General features: G+C 61.0%; 2 protein-coding genes across 3 annotated transcripts; both read right to left on the bottom strand.

Moving 5' to 3' along the window:
- Nucleotides 1–210: 210 nt before the first annotated feature.
- SLC39A4 (solute carrier family 39 member 4) lies at nt 211–4,720 on the bottom strand. Its single transcript, XM_027063597.2, has 12 exons — nt 4,404–4,720; nt 3,619–3,903; nt 2,954–3,149; nt 2,686–2,837; nt 2,425–2,596; nt 1,956–2,128; nt 1,661–1,798; nt 1,458–1,580; nt 1,201–1,255; nt 910–1,062; nt 616–803; nt 211–524 (listed from the first exon to the last, which is right to left on the bottom strand). Exons 1-12 carry the CDS (start codon nt 4,599–4,601, stop codon nt 396–398), a joined length of 1,962 nt encoding a protein of 653 aa, XP_026919398.1. The 5' UTR covers nt 4,602–4,720; the 3' UTR covers nt 211–395.
- A 4,086-nt stretch (nt 4,721–8,806) lies between these two features.
- On the bottom strand, nt 8,807–14,687 carry VPS28 (VPS28 subunit of ESCRT-I). 2 transcript variants are annotated; one of them, XM_027063596.2, is made up of 10 exons: nt 14,548–14,687; nt 12,268–12,335; nt 11,615–11,643; nt 11,465–11,502; nt 11,103–11,192; nt 10,233–10,338; nt 10,010–10,111; nt 9,411–9,464; nt 9,207–9,298; nt 8,807–9,119 (listed from the first exon to the last, which is right to left on the bottom strand). In XM_027063596.2, exons 2-10 carry the CDS (start codon nt 12,302–12,304, stop codon nt 9,002–9,004), a joined length of 666 nt encoding a protein of 221 aa, XP_026919397.1. In that variant the 5' UTR covers nt 12,305–12,335; nt 14,548–14,687; the 3' UTR covers nt 8,807–9,001. The 2 variants fall into 2 exon arrangements, with proteins under 2 accessions (XP_026919397.1, XP_026919395.1); XM_027063594.2 differs by lacking the exon at nt 14,548–14,687 and adding an exon at nt 14,478–14,524.
- Nucleotides 14,688–14,732: the final 45 nt, after the last annotated feature.

The raw sequence follows: 14,732 nt of genomic DNA, 5'->3' as shown, positions 1-14,732 counted from the left end.
TGCAGACTCTGGCCAATTTTTCTGAGTCCACTCCCCACACAGGGCTCCCACATTTCCCCACGCAGGACTGGGGCTGGCTGCCTGGAGATCCCTTAGCACAGGCTCCTGGTGCCTCATCGGAGCCCCAGGGGGAAAGAGAGGTACTGCCCCCCGCCCCGCTGCCTTTCTTGGTGGGAGAAACTTCCCTAACAGCAAGGAAAGCAGCTGGGCTCCAAGGGCAAGAATATTTTTATTGAATAGGGATGCTGGGGCATGTGAGAGGGAGACTCTCAAAGGCCTGGGGCTCTCTGGGTACCCAGCTACAGGGTCCACACTGGCTAGCAGACCCAAGGAGCTGAGATAGCCCAGGGGGCCAGCAGCCAGCATCAAGGGTCCGAGAGTAGGGGGGGTGGGCATCAGAGGGTGATGTTGTCCTCATACAGCGACAGCAGCAGCAGGACGGTCCAGCCGCCCAGCAGACCCATGTTGTGCAGCAGGAAGAGGAGCCAGGGCCGCTGGTCCCGCACATGAAGCATGGCTGGAAGCTGAGGAGGAGGTAGGCACAGGTGAGCGACCAGCTCTGAGCCCCTGCTCGGCTCACCCCCAGGGCAGCCGACTCCCGCCCTCAGTCCTGACCATGTCGCAGAGCGCCACGTAGAGGAAGAGGCCAGTGGCCACCGCCAGGATCCAGGCCTCACTGTCCTCTCCAACGTCGACAGCGAGCGCCACGTAGAGGCCGACGAAGGCAGTCAGCGCTGAGGCCAAGTTCAGCAGCAAAGCCCGGCGCACCGACAGCCCCGCGTGCAGCAGGGCAGCGAAATCCCCTGGGGTGGGCGGATCGGGGGTCAGGCCGAGAGGCCCGCCCACAGCCGGGCAGGCCCCGCCCCTGGCCAGCGGCCGGGTCCCCAGGCCCTGCCTCGCGCTGCTCACCTAGCTCATGTGGCACCTCGTGGCAGAACACGGCCAGCGAGGTGGCCAGCCCGGTCTTCCAGGAGGACGCGAAGGCGGCGCCCACGGCGAGCCCATCGGCGAAGTTGTGCAAGGCGTCGCCCAGCGTGATCACGTAGGGCAGCAATCTCAGCTCTGCGGGTGTGGTGGACGTGGGTCGGCGCCGACCTGGTCCCCCACCTCGGCGCCCCCACCTCTGCTCCCCAGGCCCGCGCTGGCGCTCTGCACAAATCCGTAGCCCCTAATCCTTCTGGGGCTTCCCTCGGGGCTCACCTGAGCTCAGTCTCCGGGGCTCCGAGCTCAGCAGCTCCGGGCTCTCCTCTGTCACCTGGAGGGGGTAGGTCCGTGTGGATGAGCCCCTGAGCAGGGAGGTGAGGAGGGGCGTGGCGGGGCTGGGTCTCCTGATCAGCAACAGAGGAGGCCATGGACAGAAGCGCTGGGGTGGAGGCGGGGCGGGGGCGGGGGCAGAAAGGGGTTCTTGCAGGGGAAACTCCATGTGGGATGGAGACCCTGGGGAAGGGCCAGCTCACCAGGTCTGCGCAAGAGCCTTCGTGGGGCTGCTTAGGCGGCCGGAGCTCGCTGGGTGCTAGCTGCAGGGACACTCCGTGGCTGTGGCCACCGTGGCTGTGGCTGCAGGGCCCATCCTTTGAGTCCTGTGGGGACAGTGGCTCAGGGCCCAATGGGCCTCCATGACTCCGCCCCATCCACCCACCACCTCCAGGTCCCACCTGACCTCAGGGTCCAGGGGCAGCAAGAGGTTGAAGAGGTTCTCAAACAGGAAGAAGGTGTAGAGGCCACCCAGCATGGCCACAAGGCGCCAGGTGGACTGTGGGCCAAGGCCCTCCCCGCTGTGCGTGTGCAGCCCTAGCACCTGGGGAGGGAAGGGGGCTTTAAGGCCTCCCCCACCCCACCCACCCCTGGGGACAAGGACGGAGAGGCCAGGGAGACAGGAAGGGCTCCAGGAGGATGGGCCTCGAAGGACTGGGCAGGGAAATTCCCGTCTGGGGAGGGAGGGGCAGCGGGCTGACCTTGGGTGTCAAGTGGAGGATGGCATCCCCAGTGAGTGCACCCACAGCCATGCTCAGGAAGGTCTGGATGATGTAGTGGGAGGCAGCACTGTAGGTGGCACAGGTCAGAAGCAGGAGGCCGAAAATGGCACAGAGGCAGATGAGCAGCGTGGCTAGGGAGCCATATAGATATCCTGGAGAGGGAGCGGGGGCCACAGGGCTGAGATGAGAGCCTTTCTTGCTTCCCAGGGGAGGGTGTCCAAGCAGGGCCCAGGGAGCCGGCTCACCAGGGATGCAGGTGGTCAGGCTCCGGCCATTCCTCTGCTTACGCTAACCCTTGAAGCCCCATCCTCTACCCATCTAGGCCCCCACACTTCCCTGTGACCCCAGCGGCCACTTCCTCCTCCCTGTGAGGCCCCACCTCTGTGGCACCAGCACCCAGCACCGATGGGTACGGCAAGCAGGCACAACTGGGGAGGCAGGCACTCACTTTCCACCTGACTGAGCTGGTCCTGAGTGGGGGGACTGGACTGGGGGCTGCAGGCCCCACTTAGTTGCTGCTGGAGCAGGGCCGGGCTCAGTTGGGCCCAGAGCTCTGGAGTCACCCCCGCCTGCTCAGACAGCCCGTACACGGCCATCACTTCACTGGCACTCAGGCATACCTGAGGGGTGGCAGGAAAGGGGGTCAGGGAACTGAGCAGACCCATGAGCCCCCGCCTCTCCCCAGGACGGTGGTGCATGGGTTGCTCACTGTGTCCCACATGCTGGAGCTGCTGTTAGGGGTGGCAGGGGGCACAGGGCCCTGGTGGTTGGCCCCCTTTCCCAGATGACCATGGTCGCTGTGGTCACTGTGTGTCTCCGCCACTCTCCCTACCCCCAGGCGCTGCATCAAGGCCTCCAGCTCTGGCAGGGGGGACAGAATCACAAAGTGTGTATGGGCTCCAGGCCTGCCCTCCCCAAGGACATGGAGGTCGGGGACTCAGGGTACTCCCAACTCTCTGGCCCCGCCACAGCCTCACCAGCCAGTGTGATGTTGGGATTCTCGCCACTGTGCTGCCGGAACACAAAGTCTACAAAGTACTGGGGGGTCGGCAGGGCATGGAGACAGGACCCACTGCTGACATGGTCCAACAGGGCGGCCAGGACCAGGCCAGGGTTGCTGGGAGCTCCTGCCCCTGCTGCCTCCTCCAGCAGCTGGGGCAGGTCCACACAGGCCTGGGGGAGGGGTCAGGGCTCAGCCTTGCCTGCAGGGTGGCCTTCCTGGCCTCCAGCTCTACCATCAACCCTAGTGCCCTTGCATGCCACCGACCCCGAGACCCGCCCTAACATGGTGCCAGATCAGGCTTCTCAGAGCACCACCACCTAACCCTGCCAGCCTACGGCCTGTGCTGGGTCTGACCCCTCCCTGAGGGCCCTCCCTATGGGCCCAGGATTCTTCTCAGCCCCTGTCTGATGAGGGCCCCGGGGGCTCCCCAGGTCCCTGTCCTGAGTGGTATCGGACATCCATTTGTGATCCCTGAGCCTCCCAAGTAGGTCCCCAGACTCCCCCAGGTGTCCAGGAAGGCTTTGTGGGATGTTCTGCCCACTGCAGCCAGGCCCAACCCCCTAAGTGGTCTCCTTTCTCCATGGATCCCCTTAGGTCTTCCCCATCTAGTCCCTCTGCCCCACCTACCCAGGCCCTCACCTTCTCTGCAGCAGGCCAGCCAGCAGCCTGGGCCTGAATCCTTTGCAGCAGCCTGCTCAGGCCTGGGGTCAGGGCCTTGGGGCCCTCCAACAGGGCCAAGAGATGGTCAGCACGGGTGGCCCAGCGGCCAGCCTGGACATCTGCACATGTGCCCTTGGGGTCACTGAGGTAGAGGGCAGCGGCGGCACTGAAGCGGGCGATGTGCCTGTGCTCCAGGACTGCCCCCCCGGGGAGCCCTGGCTTCTCAGGCCTGCCCAGGGCCAGGGCATCATCCACAGAGAGGCACTATGGGCAGAGACAGGTGCCTATGGTTAAGAAGCTGCCTGCTTCCCTGTGGGGCCCACACACACTGGTCTCGCCCTCCCCCTCTCCCACCCACCCCTCCATCATCACTCTTTCACACACTCCCACCGTCACCACCCTCTTGATTACACACACACACACACACACACACACACACACGAAAGGGCTCGGGGCAGTGGTCCACCCATCCCAGGGTGGCTTCTTCCCGGAACCACTGCCAGTTTGATGGCCTGGGGACTGACAGAGGAGGCGGCCCTGGGATCCTGGAGCTATATGTATCCGTCACAGCCCCTGATCCTGGGAGCGCAGGCCTGTCTGAACTCAGAGCAGAGGAAGGTGGGCGCTGGCCTGCAGGCAGGGCCTGGGTGCTTGGCCACCCGGCCTCGACTCGGCCCGCCTCCTGGAGTTTGCCCAGGCCCTTTGCTTCCAGCCCTGGGGCGGAGCGGGCCTGGGCTGGGGGACCCATCGGGTGCGGCAATTACCTTTCCACACGGCCCGTCGGCGCAGTGCACACGGTCCGCCAGTGTATTTAACAGGCTGCCCAGCACCACACGGTCCAGAACACCCTGGCCCGAGGACAGCAAGGTCAGCAGACGGGTAGGCTGAGCTGCCACCATGGTCACCATCAGCACAGACAGCAGCAGCCCCAGCTGGAGTCGAACCAGGACTGTCATGGTCATGCTGAGGCCCCTGTGCACTCTGTGCTCTGGGGAGGCCGCTGACGCCAGGGCTGGCTGGGGCTCTCGGGTCGCCTAGGGCCGGACTGGGGCTGGGCTCTGACCCGCCCGAACGCGTGAGGACCTCTCCCAGGTATTTTTCCTGCAGGGCTCTGTGATTGGCTGACTGAGGCACCTCAGGTTAACCATTCCAGCCACAGGTCCTCCCCGAGGTTGGAGCCACTGCCCGTGGGGGGCAAGAGCTGGGCCCCTTCCTCTGCAAGGACAGCCTGGGCATCTGCTAGCTTGTCTGTGGCTCTGCAGAACTGTGGGGCAGGGCTGCGTTTTCTATGCCCGAGGGGTAACCCTCTCTCTAAGGTCTGCCGCCAACAAGGGGGGCCTGGGCCAGAGGTCCCCAACATTCCACCTGAGAGGCCTGAACACACCCCTGCCCCACTCCCCTCCCAGCCCCTTCCCTGCTTGGCTTCCTTGGTTCAGGCAGCTTAGACACCCTCACCCCACCCTCAGCCTTAGGTCCCAGTTGGGGGTGGGGAGGTGGGGCCCTCTTCTCCCATGCGTTGGGGAGTCGTCCTCCCCTTCCCAAACTCTGGGGAAAATGCCTGAGGAAATGGCCAAATCCCCACAGGACGCAAGGGGAGCCCACTGGGCCTTCTGCTTGCTGCCTCCTGGCAGAGGTCTCTTGGGCTTTCCTGGCAGGAGGAAGTGGGGCAGGATCCCAAGCTCCAGGCCCAGGGGCTCCAGGGAGGGCTGTGACTGCCAGCTCTGCACCCGCCCCTCCCTGTTGGCTCCGTCTCTGGCCTTTGAACCTCTTGGCTTATCTCTGCCTGGTTGGCAGGGGAGGGGCAGGCCCCAGGGAGCCAGCTGGCACCCCTGGCCAGGTCTCAGGGCAGCCTTTGTGGGTTTTTTTTTTTTTTTCCTTCCTGGAGGGAGTGTGTGGGCGTCCCCTTCCCCACCTGGTTCAGCTGGCCACTGACCCTGAGCCCTGTGAGGTGTGGTTGGGATGGAAGAGGTGAAGCCCTGGGGCAGCTGGGAGCCAAGGCCCAAGGGACTCTGTCCCCAGAGTCCCGTGGGCCCAGGGCAGGGCATCATGCTGAGGGCAGAGTCCTGGGCCTGAGGTCGCCCCCACACCCCCACACATTCATGCTGGATGGCACCAGTGTGATACCTCTGGGTCCTAAGAAGGGGCTGGGGCAGAGGAGATAGGAAGAGCCTGACAGGGATTTGGATGATTCTTGGAACCCTGAGTCAGCAAGGAGGGAAGCTGGAGAGATTCAGGCACTCTGAAGACTGTAGGCACAAACTGGCCTTTTTCCTACCCCACTGCACCAGGACCACGGGGCTGGCTGCAGCAGGAATTGGGGACCTGGCTGCTGCCTCAGGCCACCCACTGCTCAAGGGTCTATTACTTCTGGGCAAAGATCTCAGACCAGCCTTCTAGGCTGGCCTTCCCAGGTCCCTGGGCTGGTGGCAGAATTGCCTGAGCCATTGAGGCTTGTGGCTTGCACTCCCTGGGGCAGCCCCTTTGACCTCAGGAACTTCATGCTGGCCCATATTCCTTTGCTTCATGCACCCTCCACCTCTCCCAGCAGATGCCCTCCATCCCAGCCCAGAGCGGCCGCAGAAGGCATCACCAGTGCCCCTGCACATCTGACTGCCCCCTCCCTGGTGCTGGGGTCACCCTCTGGGTGCTGCACCCTCTCTTGTGTCCCTGGGCCCTTCCTACACCATCCCATCATCCAACACACACACTGCAGTCCCTCCTGTCTTCAAACACACCTGTGTCCATAGCAGCACTAGTTCAACCTCCAAAACACAGAAACAACCCAGGTGTCCACTGAAGGATGGATGGATGAATGAAATACGGTCTATGTAATATAACGGGAACCCTGGCAGGCTCTTCCTATCTCCTCTGCCCCAGCCCCTCCTTAGGACCCTGGGATATCACACTGTGGTGCCATCCAGCATGAATGGGGGGTGGGGGGAGGGCGACCTCAGCCTTAAAAAGGAAGGAAACTTAGGGGCATCTGGCAGGCTCAGTTGGTACAGCCTGTGACTCTTGATCTCAGTGTCGTGAATTCAAGCGCCACATTGGGGATAGCACTTTAAAAAATTTTTGACACATGTACAACATGAATAAGCCAATTGCAAAAAAATAAACCCTGTATGACTCCACTTGTAGGAGGCACCTAGTCAAAATCTAGGGACAGAAGGCAGGATGGTGGCGGCCAGGGGCTGGGGAAGGGGAACGGGGAGCTAGTGTTTACTGAGGACAGTTTCTGTCTGGATGTGGTGATCGCTGTACAGCATTCTTAGTGTACTTCATGCCGCTGAGCTTTAAAACGTTTAAAATGGTCGGGGCGCCTGGCTGGCTCAGTCGGTAAAGCGTGTGGCTCTTGATCCCAGGGTTGTGGGGTTCAAGCCCCACACACAAAAAAATAAAATCTTTACCAAAAAAGGCAAATTTTACGGTGCGCTTAATTACAATAAAAAGAAAAAACCGTATCAACCAAAACAACCTCCGTTGCCCCTTCAGCTGCCATCGACATCAGGATCTGGGGTCTCTGGCACTGGCAGTGTCTTCCAGGCTCCCCTGAAGCCCCCCCCCACCCCAATCCTGTCAAAGTCCCCAAGGGCTCCCCAGGCCTCTTAGTGGCGAGTTTCCCCATCTCAGTCTGCCCTGGACCCAGCTGCTTGTCCGCGGCTAGGACGTCTCTGGGTTTCCTTGGCCCCAGCCATCCCTTCTTCCACTCCTTTGTGGTGTTTCTATCCCCAACCTCCAACTGTGACAGTACCAGTCCCAGGGCCTCTTGGGTACAGTTCCTGGCACCTATCAGAGTGAGTTTTTGCCATGGAGCTAAAAAGCCTTCAACGTGTTCACTTCCTTCATTCTGAAACTCCAGCTTCTGATGTCCAGCCACCCACCTGATGCCCTTGGCCAGCTGACACAATTAGATTCCGCCTGTGCCGACAGCTCTGGCCACACCCTCACGGAGCCCCTCTGGGTGCAGGTGTCCACATGTCCACAGGAGCTCCTCCGTCTAGCTGTTCTAGTGCAAGGCCTGGGTGTTCACTGCACACCGCATCCAGCCCAGCAGCAAGCACTGTGGGTGTGACACACAGCACGGCCCACACCCAGAACCGAAGGACCCTTCTCTGCCCCCCCCAACCCCCACCGGGCCAGGCCCCCCATGCCAGTTGCCGCTCTCTGCTGTCTTTCCCTACTAAGACCCAAAGGACATGGGGCACGCCTCCGCTCTAAGGCCCCTGCTGGCATCCAGGGCTCCAGGTACGATCCCAAGTCCTCACCTGGCCTCTCTGCCCCCCTTCTGCCAAATGGCTCTCTACTCCTCTCTTCCTTGCCGACTCTGCTATCCTTGACCGCCTGCCCCGTGCAAAATGGCACCTCCCCAACTGGCAGCCAGTTCACACAGACTTTATCACCATCCGAAACACTACACACCTTACTTAATTGCCTTTAATGCTACAGACATCCAGAAGTACTACTAGGAAAAAGGAATGCTACAATTAAGCTCTAGCCTGTCCCTCATCCCAGTGCCATAGTTGCCAAAACGTGACACGATGCACCCCGGAATCCAGAGCCTTGGTCTGTGGCTTGCTGCCAGCTGCCTGTGAGGAGGTGGCCGTGACGCCGGGGGCCAGGGCTTCTGCAGGGTTGACAGCCCCTGGCCTCGCAGCAGGTGCAGTAAACACTGGTAACTGAGCCAGCATCGGCCTGTGAACACCCGTGTCCCCACCCGAGGACTGTTGCTTCCCCCACCTGACCTTGCTCCCGAGCAAGGGACACCCTCTGTGGTGGGCAGAACAAACTGTCTGTCCCGTGAGTCATCTACTGGGGCCCCGGTGAACCACTACAAGGACAAGGCCCTGCGCTGGCCTGTGGCGTCCCCCAGGGCAGGGAGAGGTACCGGGGGCAGCACAGCAGTGCTGCGGCCCCCCAGCTGCTTAGAGCTCTCAGGTGAAGGGTGGGGAAGCGGATGTGAAAGGCAGCCTCCTCTGTGGTCAGATTCAAGCCTTACCTGGCCCCTGCTCCCAATCACCCAGGGAAGCTGGTGTCAGACCCTTTCCTGAGGAACGGGCCGCACGTTCAGAGCCTCTGTGCTCCAGCGAGGCAGGATCCCACCCGAGGCCCAGAGAGAAGACAAAAAGGCAGGGCAGGCCTGGCTGGGGGAGGGCAGCCACAGCAGGCATGGGGGGTGAGAAAGCATCTTTATTGTGGGGAGGGCAGGGAGAGAGCTCTGGGGTGGACAGACACACAGACGGAGGAGCTGCTATGAGCAGCAAGGCGCATGCAGACCATCCAGGGGTCGAGCGTGGAGCGCAGCTGCAGCCCCTCCACCGGGCCCACCGGAGAGCCTTCCTCCCCAGACCCCGGGACAGGGGCCTCAGGCATGCAGGAAGCGGTTGAAGGCGTTGTAGGCCGACTCCAGGTCAAAGAGCATCTGGCGCACCTGGGAGTCATCTAGCTCATCAGAGGCCGACATGCCGCTCAGGGTCTGCAGCCTGCGGGAGCACAGCACTGAGGTGTGTGCACGGGAGGGGCTTCTCGGTCCTTGACGGGGCAGGGAAGTCTCGGGCAGGGATGCTCACCACTGGCTGACGGTCTGGCGGCCCTCGAAGTCGGGGGGCAGGTGGCTCATGCGGTGCATGGTCTCCATCAGCTCCCGCAGATCAGGCTGGATCTGTGGACAGGACGCTCGGCTTCCTCTGCCAGGAACCCTCTCCTACCCCCGCCCCTGCCACTCCCTTCTCCAAGCCACCCCTCCATCCCTCTGTCCCCTCCGGGAGCCGCACCTCATCCATGGCACGGATCTCCAGGCGCAGTTTGTCCATAACCGTGATGAAGAGCTGGGAAGAAGTGTGTGTGTGAGGTACCACAGACCCGCCGTAGGGGCTCAGGGTGGGGGACTCCTTGCAGCTCGCGGGCCTGGTTCCTCTGCGGGGCCAGGCCCAGGTCAGCCCCCACCCAGCCCGTCTGGCCCCTTGTCTCCCTCCTCAGCCTCTCTCCTTGGCTATCTGGTCACTGGGTCCCTGCTGGACCCCCCTGTTCCCATAGCCCATGAGCTCTCCTCTATGCCACCTGGCCCACAGGGTTTTGGCTAGGCCTCCTGGAACTGTGGGTGCATGGGAACCCTGGCTGCACTGACCCTCGGTGCCTCCCACAGGGGTCTCTCTTGGATGCTGCCCAGGGAGAAGGTCCTGCCCACCCCTCATTCCTAACTATGAAGACCCCCTCCCGGTGTGTGTGAGGGCTGCGCAGCCCTGGGAGCCCCGGGCTCCTGTGTACACGGTGGCCACGGCAGGCAGCGTGGGCCCCCCTGACCTCTCGTAGGCCCCCGAGGCCGCAGGAGCCCCCCGGCCCCTCATAGCTCCCCGAGGCCGCGGGAGCGCACCGAGACCACATCTGCAATGCAGCGGTTCAGGTTGCCCTTGTCATCTTTGATGGTGATAGGACGGTCCTCTTTGATCCTCTCCATGGCGAGTGGGCAGTCCAGCTGAGGGAGGGCGGGTACCATGGGTACTGGGCCTCACAGGGCAGGTGGCCAGACCCTCCCCAACAGCACCCACACCTCCCGCCTGCTGTTCCCCGGGAAATGGAGGGGCCAGCTCACTCACACGGAACTTGCGGCAGAATTCATCAATGGAGCTGATTTCTGCGCCCTGAACCTGCCGGAAGGCGGCTTTGTACTGGACCAGGAGCCGAGAACAGGCTGCAGTGTACCTAGGGAGAGGGCCAGGCTGCTGCCCTCAGTACAGGCTAGCCCTGCCCACACCTCCTCTCTCTCTCGGCCCATCCAGACACAGGGCAGCTCTCAGAGAGATCAGAGATGGGCCATGAAGGCTGAGGCTTCCCTTGGAGTCTAAATACAAGACCTTAGGAGGACAGTAAGCAGAAGAGGGAAGTGGCCCAAATATGGCTGGCTGCCACACGGGATGAGCCCAGACCCAGGCAGAAGCCTGGCCAGCCCCCTCTTCTGGAATACACTGGCCACACCTCCACATCGACAGCTTGTGGACCTACAAGGCAGGCCTATCTCACTGAACAAAGGCCCCGTGTATCTCCTAAGTGCCAGGCCTGGCCAACAGCGCCTCACATGCTGATCTCCCTGACCCTTCTGCTTGCCTTCTGCAGCCCTTTTGTCAATGAGGACATCTGTGCCCAGGGAGAGCCCCCGGCACAGGGGGATCCCCCGACCAAGGTGGTAGACAGGTCTCTCCTCCTGAGACACTTCTGTACCACGACTAGGACTTCCTGGCTGAGACGGTGCCAAAGCCACAAGCACCCCGGGGCAGCCTCCTTGTGCTGGGTGGTTCCCACAGGAGTGGACCCCCTCACAGCCTGGAGGAGGCAGGATCCATACGAATCCCCAGCTCAGGCCTCAGACCCCTGCTCTTGCTTCCTCCTGAGCACCCATGCCCTGGAAGGCAGAAACAAGCTTCCACAGACTGGCTCTTATCACCGGTGCAAGGTCAGTGGGCTCTCACTCGTTGGGGGTGACGCAGTCCTTGATGTATGCCTTCTCCAGAGCCTGCATTGTCTTCACAACCGCAAACAGCTCCGCCATGTTGTCATATCTGAGGATAGTGTGTCCATCAGGCCACGGCTACCAAAGCCCAGGGAGGGCACTAGCCCTCCCAGGGTGAAGCTGTGGCAGAGCTCTGCATTTCAGCGGCCTCTCCCCCCCTGCCCCAGCAGAGGCTCCTTGGGAACTGTTTCGCCAGCCTGACCCCAGAATGGGGGTGGTCCAGAGGTTGGGGGAAGTTACTCAGGGGAAGCAGGTGAACATGGTGTGTGTGTGTGTGTGAGAGTGTGTGTTGGGTGGGGGCAGTCCAGGGGCGGGACTCACTTCTCCCGTTCCCGGGCGTTCTTGTACAGCTTCACCTCCTATTGGAGAGAGGACAGCGTGTCAGCCCATGGTACCAGGGTGGCTGCGGGGTCTAGGTGAGGCTCACACAGGCGCTGGCCAATGCTGGCCAGGTGGACATCTGCCACTCACCTCATATAACTCCGGCTTGTTTCCAGGGGCTGCAACAGAGCAGAGGGCTAGCAAGCTGGCCGCAAAGGCAACCCCAGGGGGCCTGTCCACTGGCCCTAATCCCAGCCCCATTTCATTAGCCCACCCAAGGCCTCACCCTGTGAAACATCCCAAAGAGCCCAGAGGGAACTGGAAGATAGAATTCTACTCCCAGCACCCCACCATCTTGTCGCGGGGTGGGGGACCTGAGTACACGACACTCCTCTGGAGCCAGGGAGACACATGCCAGGCCTGGCTCCTCATTCCACTGCTGCTCCTCAGTTACCTCACTCTATAGCAGGGTCACCACACCTTGCTTACGGTGCAGGGACAGGGCACAAATGATGTTTGTCACATGCTTTGTGACCTTTCCCCTGGCTTGACTCCAGGATACCAAGGACCCCCTGAGGTTCCAGCCACACTAAAGCTCTTATCTTTGTGCCAAGTGGGTCCCACCTGGAGGTCATCTCTGGGCCCCCTGGTGATAAACTGCACCAGTCCCTAGCTGCCCACTGAGGCTTGTATGGGGGAGACACTTATAGCTCCCCCCCCACCCCCCCAACCCTTGGCCTCTGCAGCAGGGCCTGAAAGCCTGGACCCTCTGGGTCCCTGGGTCCAGATTGGGCCACACTCACCTCCCATGCCTGGAGTGGCTGGGATCCCGTGAAACATCTTGTAGGGCTCAGGTGGCCACAGCAGAGACCTGGGGAGTAGAGCCAATGCCAAATCAAAGGTGACCCCTAACACCCCTGGGTCTCATGTGCTGGACCTCATGAAGAGCTTCCCTGCCCTCAGCAGAGTCAGAGTCAGACAAGAGATAGCTGAGATAGGGAAACTGAAGAACTCCATGAATATCCGCTTTTTTGCTTCCTTTTCTGCTTTTATTCTTGCTAGCACCTGTACCCCTGCCTTGCACATGCCTTATAGCACAAACGATGTATGTCTACCTTGTAAAGGTCAAGAAGTTAATAATTTCTTTGGAGTCAGCACAGTAGATAACATCTGAAGAGTGACCGGGCAAGGCTGTCCTGTGCATATTCCAGGCCATTGACATGGGACTTTAGACATCTTGATGTCAAGACCCCCAGGATATGTCTTTGTCCTGACCAATGTCTGGATGCCTGAGAGGACATAACCCTCAATAAAAACTCCTGACCCCAATCAGAGACTCACTATTCTTTGCTTTCGGAATTTCCCAGATGCTCCCTCTGCTATGCTCTGTCAGTTATGCTATTCAATAAACTCTGTTCTCACTTCCTTCAGGCTCACATTTGATTTCTAACCTGTGTGAAGGTAAGGACCCTCTTGGCTGGTCCAGCAGGGACCCCCTCTGAGCCCCTGGACCTGGCCTGCCTACATCATAGTGATGAACACACGAGGTGTTATGTGCTGTGGTGAGAACACCAGTTCTGCCCTAGAGACTGTCAGGAGAAAGTGGGTGCTGAGGAGCATCTCAGGAGAGGAGAGACCAGTGGCGAGGGGTGGGGGCGCACTGAAGGATGCAAGGCAGAAGATAAGAAGGTGGCAAGTTTCAGAAGACCAGGGGAGGAGCATTTGGGCAGAGAGAAAAGCGTAAATAACACAAGGCCTTTCAGAGGAATGCAGTGAGAGGGATAGACAAGCGGGGGACAGAGCTTTCCGAATGAGGATGGAGGTAGAACCAAGGTACACAGCTCTGGCGATCAGAACTGAGTTTTATACTAACGCAGCGGGACTCACTGACAGATTAAACATAAGCTCTTGGGGCTCCCAGGAGGGAAGTGGGCTGAGAAAGAACAAAAGCATGAGGCCGCTGGGAGGGTCCTGCCCACTCAGGTAGTTGATGCAGTGCCTAGAGTCAGTTTCAGCCATGCTTTGGACGTGAAACCAAACCCACTGAAGAAGTATTTGAAACAGAATGTTAGTTGAAAAGGAATCAAGAACAAGTCCCCTATTTCTGGCCCAATGACAGTCACGTGAGCTGAGTCGGAAGAGATGGAAAAGGAGCAGGCTCCCAGGAACGCTCGCCCTGGCGCTGTTGTGTGGGGTTCCAGAGGCTCCACAGTCATCCAGGGTGTGCTGAGGCAGTTCAGGCCAGAGGAGAGGCCAGGCTAGCTAGCACCGCTGACGCCTGACACTGGGGGTAGGTGGCGTCACACAGGGGACGATTAACAGGGGAATGAAGAGAGAAAGCAGCCCAGGCTGGAGCCCTAGGGTACCCAGGGATCAGAGGGACCAGAGGGAAAGGGTTAAGGAGCACGTCTCCGAGGGAGGGATCTTGTCAGGGAAGGCAGATGCATTACAGAAGTCCAGCGGGTGGCAGCTGGGAGACTACTCAGCAACCCGTCCGAAGCTTCTAAGAGGGGGTGCCCGGGCGGAGAGGACTGAAGAGTGGAGAAATAAAGGAAAGAAAGCGCCTGCAGTTCTACGGTGGGATTCCACTCTGTCGCGAAAACGAATGTCCCCTAGCTACAAACGAACATACAGCTAAATCTCAGAGGCCGGACACTGAACCGAAAAGCGAGTTTCTAGATAATGCCCACATTTGACTGTGTAGATGCCGCCCAGGCTGCCCCCGGGTCCAAGCGAGCAATGAGGCGCCCCGAGTGGGGCGGACCGTGGGGGTGAGGCCCGACCGGATGCGGAGGGTGCACGCGGGGTCCGCGTGCGGCTCGGGACGGACCGGCACCCGCGGGACACACCCGGGGCTCCCGCCCGCTGGGAACGCCGCTCTCAGGGGCGTCAAGCCCGGGGAAATGGCTTCGCAACGCCGGGCGGGGCCGGGACGAAAGAGACTACCCCAAGATGAGGAACGAGGTGCCTGGGCGCGAGGGGGACCCTGTGCGACAAGACGACGCGCACGGACCTAGCCCAGCGGCCTTTTCCCATCCGGTTCAGCTGGCCCTTCCTAGTTCGCCCCACCCGGCCCGGGGTACCTGCGCTCGCTTTGCCGGTCGGGGGGACCCGCGGTGCCGCGCTCCCAATCGACCGCTCGGCGCTCTCTTTGACGTTTGCGCCTGCGCACGCATTTACCCCTAGCTCCCTCAATCTACGCTCGATCACCAAGGTCTGCCCCTGAGCACACCTCCCTCCCAATCGACTACCACCATTGACGTCCGCG

Source organism: Acinonyx jubatus, chromosome F2 (assembly GCF_027475565.1).
Source record: "Acinonyx jubatus isolate Ajub_Pintada_27869175 chromosome F2, VMU_Ajub_asm_v1.0, whole genome shotgun sequence".
NCBI classification, from domain to species: domain Eukaryota; kingdom Metazoa; phylum Chordata; class Mammalia; order Carnivora; family Felidae; genus Acinonyx; species Acinonyx jubatus.
The sequence above is the reverse complement of the archived record's forward strand: the minus strand, read 5'-3'. Positions and strand labels throughout refer to the sequence as shown.

Excerpts from the sequence above, each read along its gene's own strand:
- SLC39A4 (XM_027063597.2), bottom strand. The coding sequence starts at position 4,601 with ATGACCATGACAGTCCTGGTTCGACTCCAGCTGGGGCTGCTGCTGTCT. Across the intron at positions 2,129-2,424 it reads CCAGCTCAGTCAGGTGGAAA|GATATCTATATGGCTCCCTA; the intron begins GTGAGTGCCTGC and ends CTCCCTCTCCAG. Across the intron at positions 1,063-1,200 it reads GCCCCGGAGACTGAGCTCAG|AGCTGAGATTGCTGCCCTAC; the intron begins GTGAGCCCCGAG and ends CCACACCCGCAG.
- VPS28 (XM_027063594.2), bottom strand. The coding sequence starts at position 14,500 with ATGGGAAAAGGCCGCTGGGCTAG. Across the intron at positions 11,503-11,614 it reads ACAAGCCGGAGTTATATGAG|GAGGTGAAGCTGTACAAGAA; the intron begins GTGAGTGGCAGA and ends TCTCTCCAATAG. Across the intron at positions 9,120-9,206 it reads CGCCAGACCGTCAGCCAGTG|GCTGCAGACCCTGAGCGGCA; the intron begins GTGAGCATCCCT and ends GTGCTCCCGCAG.